The sequence below is a fragment of the Microtus ochrogaster genome, unplaced genomic scaffold, assembly GCF_000317375.1.
Source record: "Microtus ochrogaster isolate Prairie Vole_2 unplaced genomic scaffold, MicOch1.0 UNK10, whole genome shotgun sequence".
In the NCBI taxonomy this organism is placed as follows: Eukaryota; Metazoa; Chordata; class Mammalia; order Rodentia; family Cricetidae; genus Microtus; species Microtus ochrogaster.
The window spans coordinates 2,770,928-2,791,091 of NW_004949108.1; the positions used below are offsets into that span (position 1 = coordinate 2,770,928).

Consider the following 20,164-nt stretch of genomic DNA (forward strand, 5'->3'; position numbering starts at 1 on the left):
AAGAGAGAGAGAGGTGGGGTGGGGGGTAGTGCGTTAGGCATAAATAAAGCACAGCACTGTACGCTCTGTTCATCTCACGTTGCTGGAGCATGTGTCCATCAGGGAAGAGACCTGGCTCCCTGCCCTGGAAGAAGCACCCATGGTCTTGTCTTATCTTCCACAGTTCTGTTAGAAGATTCAATGACTCGGGAAGTCTTAGGTTTCTGAAAGCAGGGTCCTCTTTCACCGTAACCCCAGGCCATGGTAGGGGCAGCTTGTCTGCTTAGTAAGCACTTTAGGGTGACTATAGGATTTCCAGGGGTCCCACCGCCCAATTAAAGATCTTTATTTTCTCGATTCAGTGTTCCTTAACATTCCCACAGTCGTTTCCTGTGAGCGGTAAGGAAACAGCACTGCTGAGAGAACATGGTAGAGAATTTGAACGAGAATGGGGAATCCGGGGACTGCTTTGGCTTCTCCTTACCTCTGTGGACTTGGTGTGGCCCCTCTGAGCCTCGGTTGGGGTATTGTTACCGTGTGCCTGTGTCATGTCATGCATTGAAAGTGTCACATGGACAAAAGGTGAGTCACTGCCACTTGCCTTGTGCCAATAGGGTTGGTGACGGTGCTCGGACTTTTCGGCTAAGTGGTCATCGGATTTTTCTCTTTTGCTGTGTATTTCAAGATAGCCAATCCAGGGAAATACAGTAGACATTTTAAAAAGTGCTTTCTGTCATCATTGACTTTATTTTTATACTTCCTCCTCGTTCACAGTAATTGGTAATAACTAATCATTGATTTACGCCCCCCCCCACCAACGAAAATTTCAGCCATAGATTTCTCCCCCTCCCAGGAGAAGCAACCCATTACATCATGTATTAAATCGTAATTTAAATATTTCCCCCATGTGCCTGTCACAAGATGCATAAGGAGGTCAGAAGGCTCTTAGGGGAGTTAGCTCCCTTTCTTTGTCTGCCATGTGGGTCCCGGGTGTTGAATTCTGATTGATTGCTGTAGGAGGAGCCGCTTGTTCGTCCCAGCCACCCAGAATCAAAATAACCACACAGAAACCATTTTAATTAAAAACTGCTTGGTCCATTAGCTCTAGCTTCTTATTGGCTAACTTTTACATCTTAATTTAACGCATCTCCATTAATCTGTGTATCACCATGTGGCTGTGGCTTACCGTCAAAGTTTCAGCATGTCTGACGCTGGCTGCTCCATGGTGTCTCTCTGACTCTGCCTTCTTCCTCCCAGCATTAAGCTTAGTCTTCCCTGCCTACCTAAGTTCTGTGCTATCAACAGGCCCAGGCAGTTTCTTCATTCATTAATGGTAATCACAGCACACAGTGGGGGACTCCCACATAAGATCGCCCAAGCCATCTCTCCAGCCCAAATTGTAGATCTTGGAGGCATTAAGTTCTCATGTTGCTTGAGGTGGAGCAAGCACTTTGCATGTTAGTTTTATGGTGTCATGGTTTGAGAAAGACTTTACAGTGTGTCTGTGTCTGTCCGTTCTTCTGTGTTGGTCCCCCACCTCCTCTGTTGTAAGCCCCTTAGATCAAAGACAGCAGCATTATGTTAGTCCCTGTGGATTTCCTCTTTGGGGCTGGTCCATCTTTGGTCCCTGTGCCTGTTACCTGGGAACCGGGGCTTGCTTGTCCTTGGTTGCTGTCCGCTGGGCCTGCACAGTGATGGCAACGTGCTTCAGGTGGGCAGGCATTGTGTCCTGCAGCCTCTCAGAGACCCTGGGCCCACTCCTCTGTCATCAGCTATCTCAGATGACCCCTTAGCCAGGAGGGACTCTGCTTGTGCCTTTATGTGGGAGGAGACTCAGCCATTGCTGTCACTTTCTCTTTGTTTGCTTCCCTAGGATTTCTAGTTGTTTTTTCCCCCTCTGGAGTGAAAACAGAAAGTGTAAATAAGGCCAGAGCCCTTCCTTGGGGAGGGACCTGTGTCCTCCAGTGAAGAAAGTAAACTGCCCCGCTTACCCTCACAGCACAGCCAGGAGCTGCCTCTGTCCTTTGCTGTACTTCCTGTCCCGCCTGTCCCATCCCTCAGTGACAGGGACCCAGCCCATCCTTACCTTTGCCCTGGGCCTGGCCTTGTGCCCACAGCCTCATCCTGATTCTGCTTCTCTGCCTTTCTACTGCTTCAACCAGGCTCCTACTCACTTAACCTGGGCCACATTTCTCTTCTGTGCCATGACCTCTGCTCATTCTCTGTGCTGGAACCTTGGGGGATGGGGAGAGGGAGGGGGAGAGGATGGGGTGGGTTTATTATCTGAAGGCTTGGTGGTTTTCGGCCAAAAACTTTAATAAAAAAAATAATAAGTGAACGGGACTGAAGAGATGGCTCAGCTATTAAAAGCACTTGTTGCTCTTGCAGAGGACCAGGGTTTGGTTCCCAGCACCCACGTGACGGCTTCCAGCCATCTAACGCCACTTTTAGGGGATCCATCACCCTTTTCTGTCCTCCACAGGCGGTGTGTACATGCGACACACAGAACTACATGCAGGCAAAACACCCATATAGATACGCTAAAAATAAATATATCGAACGATTAACAGGGACTTTTGCCACTCTTGGGAGCCCCTGCTCTGTCCACTGTTGAGAATATTATTTTAAGGTATGTTACTTTTGTTTAAACTCTGTGAAGCTGTGATACTTTATCTCGAACACCTGATAAGTCTACTTAAGATCTGAATGGCCAATGGTGAGAGAGGAGAAAGAATAGGCGGGCTGGCAGACAGAGAATGGATAGAAGGAAGAAAACTGGGAGGAGGGGTTTGGAGTAGTAGCCTGAGAAGGAGGAGGACATTAGGGGCCAGCCACCCAGCTACACAGTAATCCATGGAGTAAGAATAAGATTTAAGGAAATAAGGAAACAGGAAAAACACAGAGGCCAAAGGGTACACGGGTTAATATAAGTTAAGAAGAGCGGGCAAGAAACAAGCCAAGCTAAGGCCGGATGTTTATAAATAAGAATAAGACTCCGTGTGTGATTCATCTGGGAGCTGAGTGGTGGACACCCCCAAAGAGAGTCCAAAGAGTATAACATTCTATTATTGCTAAAGGGTCAGGGTTAGATTACTGCTACAGTCTGCATCTTGTTCCTTGTGGCTCTTAAGCTATCAGTGAGATCAGTGTGTGTGTGTGTGTGTGTGTGTGTGTGTGTGTGTGTGTGTAATTTAAAGGAGGTGTGGGGGGTTCAGGAGTGGGCTGAGAAAATGTTGATTCCCTCAGGCACTAGAGAGAGCAACAAAGGTGAGGTGGGGGCTGCCTGTGGACCCCCTGACTCTGGCCGGGACACTGTTAATAAACAGGGAGGAATACAGTGGTGGGAATTGGCCCACACTTTTCCTAAATTTGCTGCGGCTCTCTAAACCTTTTGATCGGTTCAAAGCCAAATAAACGGCCTGGGGTGAGTCTCTAAAGTCCTTTCAGTCATTCTCTTCTGCTTTGAGTTGGGAAGACAAATGAGGGTTTTGCAAGCTGACCTCGTATTTCCTCATATGATGGGGTTCAAGGCCGACAGTGTCACCCGTCGTATGGTACTTGGCATTAACCCCATAACTGTCTTGTTAGACTATGCACTTATATTTTACATATAAATCATATATCTTAGTGTGTGTCTCTGATGCTAGCATCTGAGTGGCACTGTTACCTTGTGGTTCACTTGAAGGGCTTTGGTGGGGGTGGGGGCAGGGGAATGGGGTAGGCGTGGGTGAGCCATCATCATTTCTTCCTGAATGATGGGGACCCCCCACTTACCTCTATGAGTGCTGCAGAGAGTGGATGGGGAGCACAGACTTGTCTGGACCTCTTGCACAGAAAGACCCCAGAGTCATGAGGAGGGGGAGCTTGCTAGGAACCTTATTTCATAGAGGTGTACCCCAACATGGAGTCTCTGACTTAGGGGACGAGGGTTGCATGTCTTCCCGGCACTTTAAACTTTATTTTACTTGTTTAACATCATTTTAAGGCTAAGAGGACAAGGGGCTTTCCTTCTACCAGGCTGGCTCAGGGCATACCTTGTGTCCTTTATGGGAAGTCTTCAAGGGAAGTAAGGAAATGTTCAGAAAAACTTAAATATGAATGGAATAAAAAAAACTGGTTGGTTCTTGGAAGTGTGCCAGTGGGAGTGTGAGCTGGCTAGGAAGGCTTGTTGCTCTTACTTATTTGTTATTATTGTATTTTTTGTCAATTCCATGCGTACACAGTGTATCTTGATCGTACCTACCTCCAGTTCCTCCCTCCCACCCCCACCCTTCTAACACACCCCCTGCCACCTTCATCATGTCTCCATTGTTGTCCTCTTCTTCCTCCCTCCCCCCTTCCCTTCTGCACCACCATCATCCTCATCTACCAAGTCCACTTAGTGCTGCCTGACGGAATATCAGCTGATTCGTTCAGCTTCATCTTGCGCCTATAAACCGAATCGCAGTGGATCCTTGGATGCGAGGGCCGCGTCCTGTCTAGAAGAGGCGTTTTACGGAATACATCCTCGTACTCCTCCTCTTGATGTCTGCACCTCCTCTTTTGCCACACTTTAGCGGCTGTCATTTCTGGAGACGACTTCTCTGATCTGGAAAGAGTTTATCCTCATGATAAGGGCAGACCTAGAGGATGGTGGGTCCCTAACCTTAGTTGGAACGGTTGAGCTGTGCCTCTCTGGGTAGTGGAGGACACCCGGTTGGTGCTGTCTGCTGCCATGCCGGCTGTATGTGGAATACTGCTCCCGGTTACCCTAGCTGAGGACACAAGCTAAGTTATTCTCAGGTTAGGAAGCTGGGGGATGCTCTTCCAAGACCACAGATTCCTGGAGAAGTTCCCGTTTTCTTGGGGACCGTTGTCTCAATTGTCTGATGTCAGGATGGAGAGACCCAGGAGTCACACATCCTCCCTGCTCCCTGGCACAGTCTGTCCATCAAAGGCATCCAATATCATTTTGCCCATTTTTAGTATATGCCCATTGCTTTAAGCCTGTGGTCACAGTTGCACGATGTTCCTCTGAAAGAACACATAAAACACACCTATGACAGCTTGTGGACCACAGGAAAGCATCTGTGGGACCTGGTACGCTGGACAAGATGAGGACTTGGGGTAGCATGGTGTGTGGTGTGTGGAAGGTGTCCCCAGGTAGACCGCATCACCTCAGGAAGCAAAGCCCTCCTTGGTTCTGAAGACCCTGTTTATGTTACTGAAGTGAGGTCGATGTGGCTTGAGTCTAGTTTCCTGGGGAATTCAACCTGGCTTAGGATACCATTGTCTTCCGGGACTGGGAAGAACAAGAAGGCTAACCCCAGCCACTAGCTAATGGTCACCTTCCCAGCCTCTGTGTGTCTGTTTTTTCAGCAACAGCTGGGCACCTTTTAGAGTGGTGTCCCCTGGCCTGTGCATGGTTCCTCTCCTGCCATTATTGCTCATTCCTGCTCCACCTCTGTGCTCTGCTGTCATTTGGAGTACTTGGGATTGCCAGAGCCAAAGGCATCAGGACCTTGGACTGTCCAGGGCATCCTGTGTCCCGCTGGCTCCTCCCTGGGAAGGGTCTGGTGCAGGCTGTGCCAACAGCCTCACCATACAGCCTATGTGGGGCTGCTGTGTAAGGGAAGTCCCCTTTCCTATTCTCCTGAGCCACTCGGAGGCTTCTTGCCCCTGTCAGTAATCAGATACGAAGCAAGGCCAAGCTTGGGTTCAAGGGCATCTGTCTCGTTTTCTCTGCATAGCGACTATAGACTATAGCGTAGTCTAGTTAGCTGCTGGATGTGTCCCCGTCGGTGTCTGCAGGGGACAGTCTCCTGAGTAGTTGCTTTTGAAACTTGGTGAGACTGAAGCTGCCCTCACTGACCCAGCATTTCTGGGTGTGTTCTTGCCTTTACTAGGCCATTCCAGTGACCCCATTGCCTTGGGTCACAGTGGACAGCAGCCTAGGCCAGCAGTTCAGCATAGTTGATTGTTTCAGGTGATGGCACTTTTGGGTTTTCCTCTTGTTTACTTTTTCAGTTCAGAAAGAGTTTACTGAGAATGTCTTTGTGGCAAAGGGAGGGAAGTGGATTTCAGCCCTGTAATGGTGGGGTGAAGGTGAGACATTAGGTCCCCATTGTGTCCCCAAACCTGGAGCCAGCACCATGTGCAGGCAGCACCCCAGGGCTGCTTCTGCTGGGGTTTCCCCATCACTGGCTGGCTCACTTGACCTCTTCATTGGTCAGTGTTTCCTGGCTGCTCTGGGCCCCTCTGTCCATATCCAGAGCTTTGGGGCGAGGTTTCTGCCTGCAGGCTGGATTAGCTCACCCTCCTCTGCGTCCCAGGGAGCTGTTTTCACGTTAATCATTTATTTATCCTTAAATAAACGAATACATAAGTACACCCTGGTAAATCTTTCAAAGAGTGCCAGGAACTGAGTCTCTTGGCACCATTTTCTACCTCTCCTCCGGAGCCACGTGATGGCTTCCTGTACCGCCTAACCAAGGAGTCTCTGTGTTTATTTTTATATGTGGGAATATGCAGCTTAGAGTATTGCTGTTTTCTTTATTGTTTAACCTGTTCCTTCCATGTATTTTTGTGGTCAAAGGTAAACAAATCCCCAGTGGAAGGATAATAGAAAAGGAGACAAAGTGTAGGGTATTGAAAGCCTCTCCCTTTGCCTTTCCCTGAACTCCAAACCTAATGAATGCACTGGGGCCAATCTGTTACTGTGCTGTGTGTTTTTTCTTTTTCTTTTTAAAAAAGATTTATTTATTTTTACTTTATGTGCATTTGGTGGTTTACCAGCATGTTGGTCTGCAAAGGAGCCAGGATCCCTGAAATTGGGGCTATAGACAGTTGAGTGCCTCCATCTGGGTGCTAGGAATCAAACCCAGGTCCTCTGGAAGAGCACCCAGTGCTCTTGGCCGCTGAGCCAGCTCTCCAGCTCTTATCTTTTCTTCTTGCTTTCAGTTTTTTTTTTTTTGTTGTTGTTTTTGAGAGATAGTCTTACAGTGTAGCCCATGCTGGCCTCAATTGCAAAAATCCTCCTGCCTCAGCCTCCTATGTGCTGGAATTTCAAGAGTGAGTTACCATTACCAGGCCTGGCATGCTTTTAGTGTGTGCTGTGTATGTGTATATGTATGTGTGTGCTGTGTATGTGTGTATGTATGTGTGTGCTGTGTATGTGTGTGTATTTGCTGTGATGTGTATATGTATGTGTGTGCTGTGTATGTGTGTATTTGTGCTGTGTATGTGTGTGCTGTGTATGTGTGTATTTGTGCTGTGTATGTGTGTATGTATGTGTGTGCTGTGTATGTGTGTTTAATTGGTTTATAATGAAGCTGGTGTCTTCTCTGCTTTCTGTGATTTTTTTTTAAACTAGTTAATAGTCTCTTTTCCTGAGTGTGTTGCTTGCTGTTTGTGTACATTGCTGTTTGTGCAAGGGAGGACCTTTCTGCTTGGCCAGCTGTGTCTGGGTACAGCCTGAGGCCAGCAAGCTGGTAAGGTGATGTCCTGTGATGGCCAGGGAGCGCTCACTAGCCGGGCTGCGATAAGAACGGAATCCTGTATGTGGACACACGGAGCGAGCGTTTATCTTTCTTTGCCTGTACCCCGGTGTCACATACTTTAATATTAGATTAAGGCCGTCAGTAGGCATGCAGTTCGCTAGCCACTGTACAGTGGTACACCTGGCTTTGCCTTTCATTTTGAGATTTTACAGTATCGCGAGTGTTCTGTTTTTAACATTTTTATTGAAATCGTTTGTGTATGGTATACGCAAGGGCTGTTCTCCCATGGCTCTGTAGCCTTATCGGTACAAAGGCATAGTGTAGTTTGTAGTGTTAACTCCCCAACAGACTCGTGGGTCTGTCCAGTTGGGGGCTGTCTTGAAGAGTTAGTGTATCCTTGTGTTTGACTTCTGTGTCATTACAGAACAACCGTCTGTGCCCCCGCTAGCTTGTCCTGAGGCGCACACATTTCATACGACTACAGTTTGGCTCAGGCATGAATTTGATCTTAATTTTGAACGACACCTGTTATTCTCCCAGCTCAGTTAATTCCCAGAAGGAGGGAGGCCCATTATTGTCCAGCTTCACAGCGAGCTCACAGCTGCCATGTGGTTCTGTGCGTCCCCGATGGCTTCTGCAAATGTTTACCACTCTTCCTTAATGCTCTGTACTTTGCTCTAAGTCAGATGTGTGATGAGACCGCCCTGCCACTGATGCCGGTGTGACTGTCCTGGCAGATCTGCCCTGGGGTGTGCTCGGGTTTATCAACTAGCTTTCAAAAGTGTCATTTCCTCTGAAGTTGACCCATCATCATACATAGGGGTGGGCTAAGCGGGGAGAACATGGACGGGGCCAGCTCCAGCAGGGACGGCTGTGCTCTGTAGGTCTCCTGCAGACATTATCTTTGGGTTCCAGGAAGGACATTGACCCCTTTGTCGCCTCCCTTTGAGATCCCAGGGTGCTGGACCAAATTGGCCGTGGACTGGTACTCGTGCTTCTAGGCCAGGGCCAATGGGACAGGTCTGGCTGATGCCATGGATGGATGCTTTGCAAAGATCGTCTGAGTCAGAGACAGCAAAGTTTTCCTGAAAAGGGCCAGATGGTAATTAAATAAATTTCCACAAATATTTAGAGTGAAATTCAAAACAAAGCTAATAGTCAAGGCCCGTGATTGAGAAGAATATGGCTGTTTTGAGGGTTGGGGTAACGTTTCCTTTAGCGGGGTGAGTCAGAGCGAGCTTTCCCTCACGCATCACCACACCCAACTGGAGGCGTCCACCTGTCAAAACTGTTAGGTTGTGAACAGACAAGAGGTGGGGCATCTTTCACTTGTGGCTCATGGGTTTCCCACCCCTGAACCAAACCGTCTCCTTCCACAGACTGTGAGGCCGCCCCTCCACCCAGCCTGCCATCAGGTACCAACCAGCTTGCCAGGACTGTGGGATGCAAAGAGGAAATGGGTTGATCTCACACCACCGAGAAGGTAGTGCGTGGCAGGGGGTGTCACTATGGAGCTACAGAACAGGAGGGCTGCCTGGTGGATCCCGTGGCTCCCAGACAGCTCTCATGTGCACAGAGGGACCTGCAGAGGCAGAGGCAGAGGAGGCAAGAGCCTCATGACATTCTGGAACCATCACACACACACCTATGTGGCTGAAGCTCTCGCTGGAGTCAGCAAGGTGCGCCCTAAGTGAACTGTCAATGTTTTTCATTGTAATAGAATCCCTGACAGCTTATGGCTGCTTACTGTGCGGGGCAGCCAGGTGTGAAAATGCCGCCACTGGGGCTGTGAGGATCTTTCTAGCAGTGGGTCTATCATGACCCATGCCCTCGCGGTCTCTGCTCCCTTTCCCCGTTCGCCATCTCCGGTTACCACTCCGACGGTTATTTATTTGCCTTGGAAATGTTTGAGACACATCCCTACAGTCTTGTTTATACAATAAATTTAATCTGGTAAGCTTGTTTTATAAACTAGAGGTCAGCTTGAGTCCAGCCCCTCAGAGTTTATAGGGTTTGGCCAGACATCAGCTAGGCCAGGCCCGCCCTGCTTAGTTCTTCATTGACTTCTGCAAGGTCCGTGTGCTTTGATTTGTCCGCACGTTTTGGTCGTCCCTCTTCCTTCTTGGGTTGAGGAGTTGTGGAAGAAGGGGTGGGAGGTGAGGTACGGTTAGATGTTGCAGGTGCCTTAGGGTTCTGGAGCCCACAAAAGCCTTATTCGTATTCTTGCTTTAGGGTTTTGGCAAAGCTTTGTGTAAATCACAGATGCAAGAATTTTTTGTCTTAATCATTCTCACTTCTCCTGACTGGGTTTAATCTTATGATCTATAAATACGCGGCAGGGGGGGGGTGCAGTTTTGAGCAGGGAGGGAATCGCTTTTCCCTGGTGTAGGTTTTAATTATAATTACCTCTGCCACCAAGCGCCATGCACCAAGCTCACCTTCTGCTTCAATCTCTGCTGAATAGACGGGAAAAGCAGCAGCCAGTGTTTGTTTATCTTCTCATTCCTGAGGCAGGAAACGGCTTTCCCTTCAACAATAGGGACAGAAGGACTCAGATGGAGGCATATTTTTACAAGACTTCTGTGCTGTCCTTGATAGGGAAAGGGCTGTAATTTTCAAAGCATTGTGTGGTGATTTTTGTTCAGCTGGTTGCAGAGCCAGCCCCTGGCACCTCAGTAGGTGCCCTTCTCCAGCCTCAGCCATACCCCACAGATACAGATGTACACTGTGACCTGGGGTTACCAGCGGCAGAGCGCTTAACTCTACTGGAGACCTAGAGAAAGAAGCAGGCTAGGTTTCTGGCTGGTTACTCAGGAATCTAACGCCCAGCTGGAGCCTGACTGGTTTCTGAACCAGTGTGGCTCCAACCAGTTCCTTCATCTTTGGGAGGCCTTTCCTGGAATCCTTTCCTGCTTGCCCTCAGTGACCTTGAGGTACTACAGAGCTAGAAGCCCTACGGCTTGGTACAGAGTCACATTCCTTGGCAGGGCTTTCTGGTATCCAGTCAGTTGTGAATGCTGCACACACTCTAGCCCCTGACCTTAGAATACGGCACTTGGGCAAGTGACAAGCCACGAAGGTAGTTCTGATGTTATTTCTCAGAACCCAGTGTGTTCTGGTGTTCCAGGGTGCTCAGTAGTAGTGTGGAGGTGGATAGCACCAGTGTCGGGGCGGTGTCCAAGGTTGGCAAAGCAGGTCAGTGTACAAGGTGAGTCCTGGCCTGCTCTCCTCCCAGTCTGTGTCTGTATCTGTGTGGGGTGTTTGTCTTCTGCAGGGTTCCTTGTCTTGGTTTTCTCACCAATACTCCCTGCTTTTGTACTGGGCATGCACCAGGTGCTCAGTCAATCTCAGCTGAAACCCTGAACAAGCACAGATGCCGTGGGCCATCCTAAGATGAGCGATTGGTTCACCCTTCTGTGGGGGGATTGCATGGCTTTGCTGGAGAACCAGACACCTGTGAACCAGCCTGTGAAGCTAGGATCAAGGGTCAAGAGGCCGGAAGATATTCCAGGGAGAGAAGGCAATTAACACTGTTTAGAAGCAGAAGAAAACAGTGAATTGGGTGAGCATCAGGCAGTTCACTGAGAGCTCAGAGGATCACCAGAAGTGAAGGTGGCAGTTCAGGGGCTTGACTGATGAGCAAGGAGAGCTCAGAAAACAGGGAGGGTTCTATGGCTTCTTTGAATTGTGCTGTTAGGAAGAGTTGACTTCCAAAGAGCTCACCCCTGCTCCTGAGGGGTCCTCTGCTGTCTGTGAGGAGGCTTGGAGGAGGATCTGCCTGGACTGCATGTTTGCTCTTCAGCTGTGTTTGCAGCAAGGGTCTGCGACTTGGGGTGGGAACCTTCCAACTGTGACAGCATGCTGATTCACCTTGTCGGGCTCTACTCCCTGACACGTGGGCCTGGCGCTTCAGAGCCTGCCTGAGCAAACAGGGCCTTGTGGAATGACGCTTGGAGGCCTGGGGTGGAGATGCGGAGAGTGTGAGGGAGAGGGGGCAGGGCAGGTTTTTGTAGGTTACCTACTGTTTCCAAATTCCTGTTTTTAAGGTCAAGAGTGGGTTAGAGATGGCCACCCAGGAGCATTAAGAGTCCATGGGGGTTAGGGAGATGGTTCAGTGAGAGAATTCGCTGTACAAGCATGAGGCCCTGAGTTCAAACAAACAAACCAAAAAACCCAGAGCCCACAGCATAAAAAAACCAGGCATAGCCATAATAACCCCAGTACTGGAAGGTGGGGCAGATGGGTCCCGGGAAGTCAGATGACCAAGGCGATTCTGTCCTAAGGGAATAAGGTGGAAAGTGACGGAGGAGGACGTAAAGTGTCCTTTTCTAATTTCCACAGGCGCGTAGCCCCAAAATGCGTGCACGCACACACACACACACACACACACACACACACACACACACACACAGTGTGATCCCACAAAAAGCCAGGCATGGTAGCAGGTGCCTGTAACTCTAGCACTGAGGTAGTGGGGAGGATCTCTGGGGTACATATACCACACTTAAAATCTTTCCCCATATACAGAAAAGCCAACTCATAAGAAATTTTGATTCAAGGCCAGCCTGAGCTATGTAATATAGCAAGGCTGTCTTTTTGTTTTTTTTTTTGTTTTTTAAATAGCTCTGTTTTTGCCTAGAGTCCTGGGTTTGATCTTGATATACATTAAGTTTCACTCAGTGAGTACATCCTATGGGTTCAGACAAACACACACTGGTGTGATCAGAACTTTCTTTTCTTTTTTTACCCTGCCTGGTGCCTTTTGATCAGTGTTCCATTTAAAACTGTCGGCTCCAATCTCATCTGTTTCTAACACCCCAGAAAACAGCCATGACAGCGTCAGAACGAGGACTTACAAAGGTGGATGCTGGGAGTAGATTCAAGGGGCCTGGTTTTCTGATGTTTTTAGATGACAGGTCACCCTTACTTGGCCTCACTCTCCTGGCTCCCAGGTGTACTCACCCTCCTGTCACAACCATTTGGTGGCCTTTGATCTTCTGAGGTGTTAACTGAGTGATGAGAAAAGGGGAAAAGTGTTCGCTCTGCCTCTTTGGTAGAAGTTTAGCTGTGACTAAATGCCTGGGGTCGACGAGTCACTGTGCACACTGTTGAGCACCTACTATGTGCGCACACTGTTGATTGCCTACTATGTGAACACACTATCGATCACCTACTATGTGTGCACAGTGTTGAGCGCCTACTGTGTGCACACTGTTGCGCACCTACTATGCGCAGATATCTTTCACACCATTTGCTGTTGTCCTGTGATGGCTGCGCTGTAAATATTTGCTGGATATTAAACATGCAAGTGTTTGCTTGATCATTCGGCCTTGCCAAAGCTGTTACAGCTGGGTTCTGGAAGAGAAATCTGAGACTTGGAGGGGATTAGGACTAAGCCTCCTAAACACAGCTAATGGGCTCACAAATCCAAAACACTGAGCCGCATCTGTCCGGGGCGGGTCTGACTCCGTGACTTGGCTGTTGGGACGCTCTTTGTGGGGAGGGTCACTTGGTATCCTTGAAATTGCCCTTTCCTCCAAGGGGAGAGGGGCAGACAGCGCTTAGGGACAGACAGTCTGGACAGATGTCCAGATGTGGTCAAGCCCTGTGTCTGGGTTCACTCACCTCTCTGTAGAGTCCTGTGCTCAGCAGGTGATGTGGGCAGAGGCAGCTTGTATGCTTCAGGTGCTGAGACACATGAGTTGGTTTTCTGTAAACCAAGAAAACTGCTGTTTGGTGCACATTTGTATATCAAATTTTCCATACTAGGCAAAGCCTCAGCCCATAGAAGCAGCCTTGGGGCCTTGTAGAAGGACCCCACAGAAGGTTCTCACAGCTGGTGTCTGTAGTTATGATCTATGTGCAAATATGTTTTAATTCACATAGTCTTTGTATTTTAGGCTTTGGATGTGGACCGGATGGTTCTCTACAAAATGAAGAAATCTGTGAAGGCAATCAGTATCTCCGGGCTAGGTAAGTCCTCACTGTTGCCTGGGGCGCGGGAGGGGGGGTTCTCAGTGAAAACACTCTATTTAAAGTCCTGTCTGGTTACCTCCCCCACTGAACATACAGTCTGGAGATGCTGGGATACCTGTTCCAGAAATAGGATTTATTGCCTGCTGTCTGGTTTGGGGAGAGTTCTCTTGTCTCCTGTCTGCCCCACTGTATGAACCCACTCCATCAGGCCCGGTGACAGAAGCTCCGCCTTCTTCTGTTTGGCCTGCACTGTGAGTCAAGGCAGTCTCTCTGCCTTTCTCACTTCTCCTATTCTTTCCTTGTCTGGGAAGAAAATGAGTAAACATACAAACAAAGTCCACCAGCTGCCAGGTAATACTTGATCGACTTCTACATGTGCTGAAGGAAAATGAATTCACCCCAGAACTGGGGCGAGCTCAGCTGCTAGACCGTTTGCTTAGCACATGAAGTGAAGCCCGGGTTTGGTTCTCAGCAGACCGTGGCACACATCCATGATCATAACACTCTGGAAAGTGGAAGCAGGAGGCTTGGAAGTTCAAGGATATCCTCAGCTACATAGTCGGTTAGAGGCAAGCCTGAACTACGTGAGACACTGTCTCAAAACACAAGTCCCTGAAACTTTTGACTTAAAGACAGCAGACCACACAGATGGTGGGAGGGCTGCCCTGTGCAAATCCTATTAATGATAGAAATATTTTTTTGAAAAGTCATCAAATGTCTGTGTAGTTTCATTCAGAAAGGAAGCTGGCAGCTTTCAAAAACCAGAAACAGGGATGGTGGCAGGGGCTTGAAAGAGGACTAGTAGATCCTGGAACAAAATGCTAGCCAGCCTGTGGGAGAACAATGCTGCTAAGTTAGAGTTTGGATGCTCTGTACGGGTGTAGAAGGGCGTGCAGGTCCACAGGTATCTGTACCTTGTGGTGTCTCCTTTTAGTCAAGAGTAGTGATTGAGCTGGACGGTGGTGGCGCACGCCTTTAATCCCAGCACTCAGGAGGCAGAGGCAGGCAGATGTCTGTGAGTTCGAGGCCAGCCTGGTCTACAAGAGCTAGTTCCAGGACAGGCTCCAAAGCTACAGAGAAATCCTGTCTCAACCCCCCCCCCCAAAAAAAAAAAAGTAGTGTAGTGATTGGAGCAGGAGGACCAGATGATGTCATCAGGCTATGGCAATGCCTGAAAGCTCACAACCCACCTAACCCCACCCAGGATAGTATGTACATGGCTGTGGGAGCCGCCCTCTGCTCATCCTGGGCACCAACTGCAACAAGCCATGATGGCGCGGAGTCTGGAAAGTTGTCTTCACTGGAGGCGTATGCCTTGAGCAGGCTCTGTGGAATAACAGGAGGGATAGAAGGAACACACATGATGAAGGGGAGTCCAGCCAGGCTGTCGGCACATCAGAGAGGCCACGTTACTGGATGCCCGAGCAGCCTGGATCTTGAGTTGGAAGCCTGGAGAGTTCTAAGAGAGTGATTGGTTGTAGTCTGAGGAACGGGGCCCTTTGTCCTGTCCTGCCTGGCTAGCTTACACCCGAAATAATCACACGGAAATTGTATTAACTAATCACTGCCTGGCCCATTATCTCCAGCCTATTATTAGCTAACTCTCACATCTTGATTAACCCATCTCCATTAATGTGTATCGCCACTTGACCGTGGCTTACCGGCATGAGTCTAACCAATGTCTGTCTTGGGAAGGAGAAACATGGCATCTGCCTGTCTCTGCTTTTTTCCTCCCAGAATTCTGTTCCGTCTTCCCTGCCTACCTAAGTGCTGCCCTATCAAAAGGCCAAGGCAGTATCTTTATTCAGCCAATGAAAGCAACACACAAACAGAAGAACCTCCTACACCAATTGGTCTTCAGTGTGAGATCAGAGCCCCTGGCACAGAGTAGCTGCTCTCACAAAGGGCGGGGTGGGCAGGCCTAACAACAGCTTTTCCCTCAGACCTCCTCACGTCCTGGTCACTGCCAGAAGGAACCACCCACAAAATTAGAGATGGCCTAAGTAAGACATAGATGATGAACTTGGGTCTGGAGCCTCAGTACCTACAAAGAGCCCAGGCTTCCCTCTGGTCCAGTAAGACTCTGATCAGGTGTAAACTGCTCCTCTTAGACAATAGGAGGGTCCTGCCGATCAGAGCTATTCCCAGGGGATTGGAAAGGTTTCCCCAGCATGCTGCTGTCCTCTGGCACAGCCACTGCCCACCTGGAGTGTGTGTAGCATCCTGTTGCTCCTCAGGAGGCTGAGAGCTCACTAAGGGATGGGATGCTCGATTTTGTTGTCAAATCCCAGATTTCACAAAGGGTTTAATTTTTAAAAATTGGACCCACTCGGGCCTTTTGGAGTTTGTAATTTGAGGAATATTCTATTATGCACGTCATATAAAAAGGATAGTATATTTTGATCAGATTGAAAACAGTGATTTTTGTCATCACGTGTTGAAAAGGCTGTTAATGAGAGATAATCTGTGTGGTGCACATGCTTGGAGGCCAGCCGTGGTGTGTCCACACCTGTCTCATTTACCTTCCTGACCTGCATTGCTGTGTGCGGACCATAAACCTCCTGTCTTCCGAGAAGCATTCTAGAAAAATAAAGACACAGAGGCACTGCCGGGTCTGCTTACGATCTAACAGAATTCTCCTTTTTCACCCGGAAATTTGTGGACGTGAGCTCCGTTCAGACATGGGAAAGATGAGGGAGGCCCAGAAGAGGGATGGAAACGGGGGCGGAGCACAAGTAGACAATGTCACCAGAGCCACCCTATAATTTCAGTGTACAAATATGTGTTGTAAGGGGACCCTTGGTCTTTTCCATGTTCAAACAGTCCTTAGTGGGCGATCCAGGAACCCGGCAAGGCCTGGGCTTCTACATATCTCCTGGGCTCAGGCCACCCATCAGAGGCCCCTCCCCATGCCCATGTGCCCATCTTTGGTAGCCTTACCATTTCCTAATTTGCCATTTTTTTGCCTCCCTCCATGTACCCTCTGCATGATTAGAATGGTGCTTCTCCCCAAGGCCCCAAGGACTTTGTTTGCTGTCAAAAAGCCCTTAACTAACAGAGCTAGGAAGTTACCCAGTTCTTGGGGACTGTGTGGGTCTGTGTCTTCCTGAGATCCCATTTGTCCGGCCAACTGGCTGTGCACCTGACCTTGGAGGGGGGTCTTCTGCTTTGGTCATCCTGTGCCCATGACTTCCATCACTCCAAGTTTGAATTATCCTATTAAGACTGTGAGTCTGACTTTTTTGTTTTCCAAGTCTGAGTTTTATCTTGGAATCTTTATTTGAGAACAGGTGTCATCTCCTTGGAAAGTCACCTGAGGACACCACGCTTTCCTCCGGGTGTTGACATTGGTCACAGCAGTCTGTCAAGTTCCTCTGGAACTCCTGCACTGTGGTTCGTCGACAGGAAGTCAGGATAGTGGTGAGGGGTGAAGCGCTGGCTACTGCAGTTGGCTAGGTGCACATTACCTGGACAGCTTCTGCTCCAAAGGCTGTCGGTCCTAAAAGAAGAGTGCCCTGTGTCTGATGTTAGGGTTTAGTAACCCAGGCTGGTTGCTTGTCCAGAAAGAGTGGTCCCTTTGCTTGTGTTTGAAACAAGGGTGAGAATCATTGAGCCTGCCCTATGCCCACTTTTGGGATTTGTCAATGTCTGACCTCAGCTTTGTGTCTACCGAGACTTGGCTACGTGCATTGCTTCCTGAGCATGTGGTGATGATGTGTGTCTCTCTCCACACTCCCCAGCTCTAGTTACCTGGGTGTGACCTTCCCAGCCCTAAATCTGCCTCAGGCTGGCGCCTGATAGGGTAAACTCTTCTTGACTCCCATTTCTTCTTGCTTCTGAAGCATGTTTCTGTCTGCCCAGAGGCTTAACGGAGTGCAAATTCTTCCTTCAGATTTGCAGGTGGCATGTGGAGCGTGGGTCTCACTGTACTGAGATCCGACTGATGCCTTGGTCAAGGTTCCTCCCCTTGCCCGTTTCTTCTAGAGGCCACCGCACTCCTTGGTTCTCAGCCCTTTGTCTCTATGGAGCCAGCAAATGGCCAGTGGAATCTTCTGCAGGTCACCTCTGAGAGTTTGTGCTGGTTGTCCCAACATAATGCTACATCCCTGTGGTGTGAACATTAGAAGCTTATTGGAGTTCTGTAGATTGGAAGTCCCCGATTGGACCCTCTTGGTTTATTATAGACAGTGCTTCACCTTGTAGCCCTGCTGACCTGGGACATGCTGTATAGACCAGACTGGCTGAGAGCTTACAGAGACCTCTCCACCTCCATGGGCCATCATACATGGCCGACAGTTATTCTTGTGGGATGCCCTCCCTGGCAGGGATACAGGAAGTAAGTGCCCTGGGGTCTCTGCTCATAAGGGTATCAATTCCACAAGGGCCCTGCCCTCTTAATTCATCTGAAACGATTTCCTAGCGGCTCCATCTCTTCATGTCAACACACCGAAGGTTTGGATTTTGGTATTCAAACTTGGAGATACAGTGTTCAGTCCCACAGCAGACAATGAGAGTCCTGCCTCCCTTTTCACATTTAAGTACTTTAAATAAATTTAAAAAAATAGCATTGATTCATTATTCATTATTTTGTGTGTGGCGGGGTGGGGGCTGTGTGCCACATTGCCTGTGTTGAAGGTCAGAGAATAACTTAGAGGAATTCAGTTCTCTCTACCATGTGGGCCCTAGCAGTGGAGTGGAATTTGGGTTGTCAGGTTTGGTGGCGAAAGTGCCTTTACTACTGAACCATCTCCCGGTTATCTAGGATAATCTCATCTCAGCTAGGTTAGCGTGTCTAATTTATCTACTCCTAATTTTTTTTTGTCAGGCAGCTTGCAGTACTCACGGGTTCCTGGGGTTACGGTGCGGGGGATGGGACATGTTCCCTCCCTCATCGAACCTCTTAACAGTTTTGTCGATGGTTCACTCTTCTGGTGGTGAACCCCACATTAGTGGATCCCTAATATTCAGGCGCCATTAACACGTTAAGCGCTGCTTTCTGTTGCTTGTGTGTCTTTGTGTGATTTTCACACCTCTAAGAGTTGTATAACTTCCCTCCTTGACTGAGCACAAGCCTTGGAGGTCAAGGGTCAAGTCTAGAGGACATAGTTGGGGTGTTAATGGCATTCCTTGTATTGTTGGTGAATTAACGCCTATGCTTTACAGTGGTTTTTATTCTCTTACCCCCTGTGTACAGAAAAGCTTCAGTATTGCCACTTAGCCCCCAAAGTCTTGTTTGTTTTTGTGTTTTGTTTTTTCAGGACAGGGCTTCTCTGTGTAGTCCTGGTTGACCTGGAACTCCCTTTGTAGACCATGCTGGCCTTGAACGCACAGAGGTCCGCCTACCTCTACCTCCTGAGTGCTGCGATTAAAAGCATGAGCCGCCGCCTGACTTTTTTTTTTTTTACTTACCAATCCTTGCCTTGAAAGCTTTGTTTTGGAGGCCCCAGGCAGCAGTTCTCAATCTGTGGGTTGTAATTCCTATAGCAAACCTCTGGTCTCCAAAACTAGTTACCTTAAAATTCATAACAGTAACAAAATTACAGTGATGAAGTAGCAACGAAAACAATTTTGCGGTTGGGGTCCCCACAACATGAGGAACTGTACCCAGAGGGTTGAAGCTCTAGGAAGGTTGAGAACCCCTGTCCTGGGGACATTTGGTTAAAATCACCACTGGACCCTACCTGTGGAGTCTGGGTTTGACAGGCCTGCTTGGAACTTCACCAGAGCCCCATGGATAGAGCTGCTTTGTGAGAAGTCTAAGTTGTCCTGAACCAGGGGCTATCAGGATGTCTGTCCCTTGAATCTCCTAAGCAAGTAATTATGTTCTCCCATTGGGGACCGTCTGAACAGGTTCATGAACCTGGTTTTTATGATGATTTGTTCAAACCGTTTCTATAACTTTTTCCCACCCACTGGACTACTACCTGGCCTCCTAAAAAAATAAACAAATCCTCGTTTATATGTATTTAAAACATCTCTGCTCTTCACCCACACTCTGTCTCAGTGTAAAGGTGTTTTCCTCGGTGCTGGGAAGTGGAAGCTGACGTTTTTCATGTGTGTTTGACACATCAGCGGGTGGGAAAATTCGTCTCCATCAAGGAGGAAGCAGCGGGAGATTTTCATTTTCACTTCTAGAATTGCTGCATTCCTACTGTTCTTAGGGGGAGCCCGAGTCCTCTTTACCTGGAATCTGAAGGCCCTGGGGAAACTGTCACATCCCCAAATAAAAAGTGCAGAGGAGGAAATGCTAATTTTAGCGACACTTTTAACTGTCTTCAAGTACTGAAGAAAATGAGCCTTCAAGGCTCCTCCCTTTCTCTCTCTCTGGTTATGTGTGGTGTATGTGTGTGTGCTTGCTCACATGCATGTGTGCCCATGCATACTTGCACCAGCATGGGCAGGAGTTCCGAGGACAGCTTGTGGGAGTTTGTCTCTCCTTCCAGCACTTGGGTCCCAGGGATCAAATTCAGGCCATTAGGCTTGGTGCAGGCATTGCCACCTGGCCCTATTTTCATTAATGAGGAGCATATAATAGCTTAGGAATCAATATTTTATTGCATATTAAGAACGCACCACATCTGGTATGGTTTTCTAACTTGTCCCCCTCAGAGTTGGACAAGAATGCTGGAAAGCTGGGATGATGTGGGAATGATTTCTTATTAATAAAGAAACTGCCTAGGCCCATTTCATAGGCCAACCCTTAGGTAGGCGGAGAAAACAGAACAGGATGC

At 48.6% G+C, this 20,164-nt stretch overlaps 1 protein-coding gene across 4 annotated transcripts in view; it reads left to right on the plus strand.

The window, feature by feature from the left end:
- Positions 1 to 20,164, plus strand: part of Asap2 (ArfGAP with SH3 domain, ankyrin repeat and PH domain 2) — a 151,293-nt gene that overhangs the window by 41,794 nt on the left and 89,335 nt on the right. For all 4 annotated transcript variants that reach the window (XM_013353523.2, XM_013353524.2, XM_013353525.2 and 1 more), the window contains exon 2: positions 13,358 to 13,430. In XM_013353523.2, the coding sequence (XP_013208977.2) occupies positions 13,358 to 13,430 (73 nt within the window). The remainder of the gene's footprint in view (positions 1 to 13,357; positions 13,431 to 20,164) is intronic.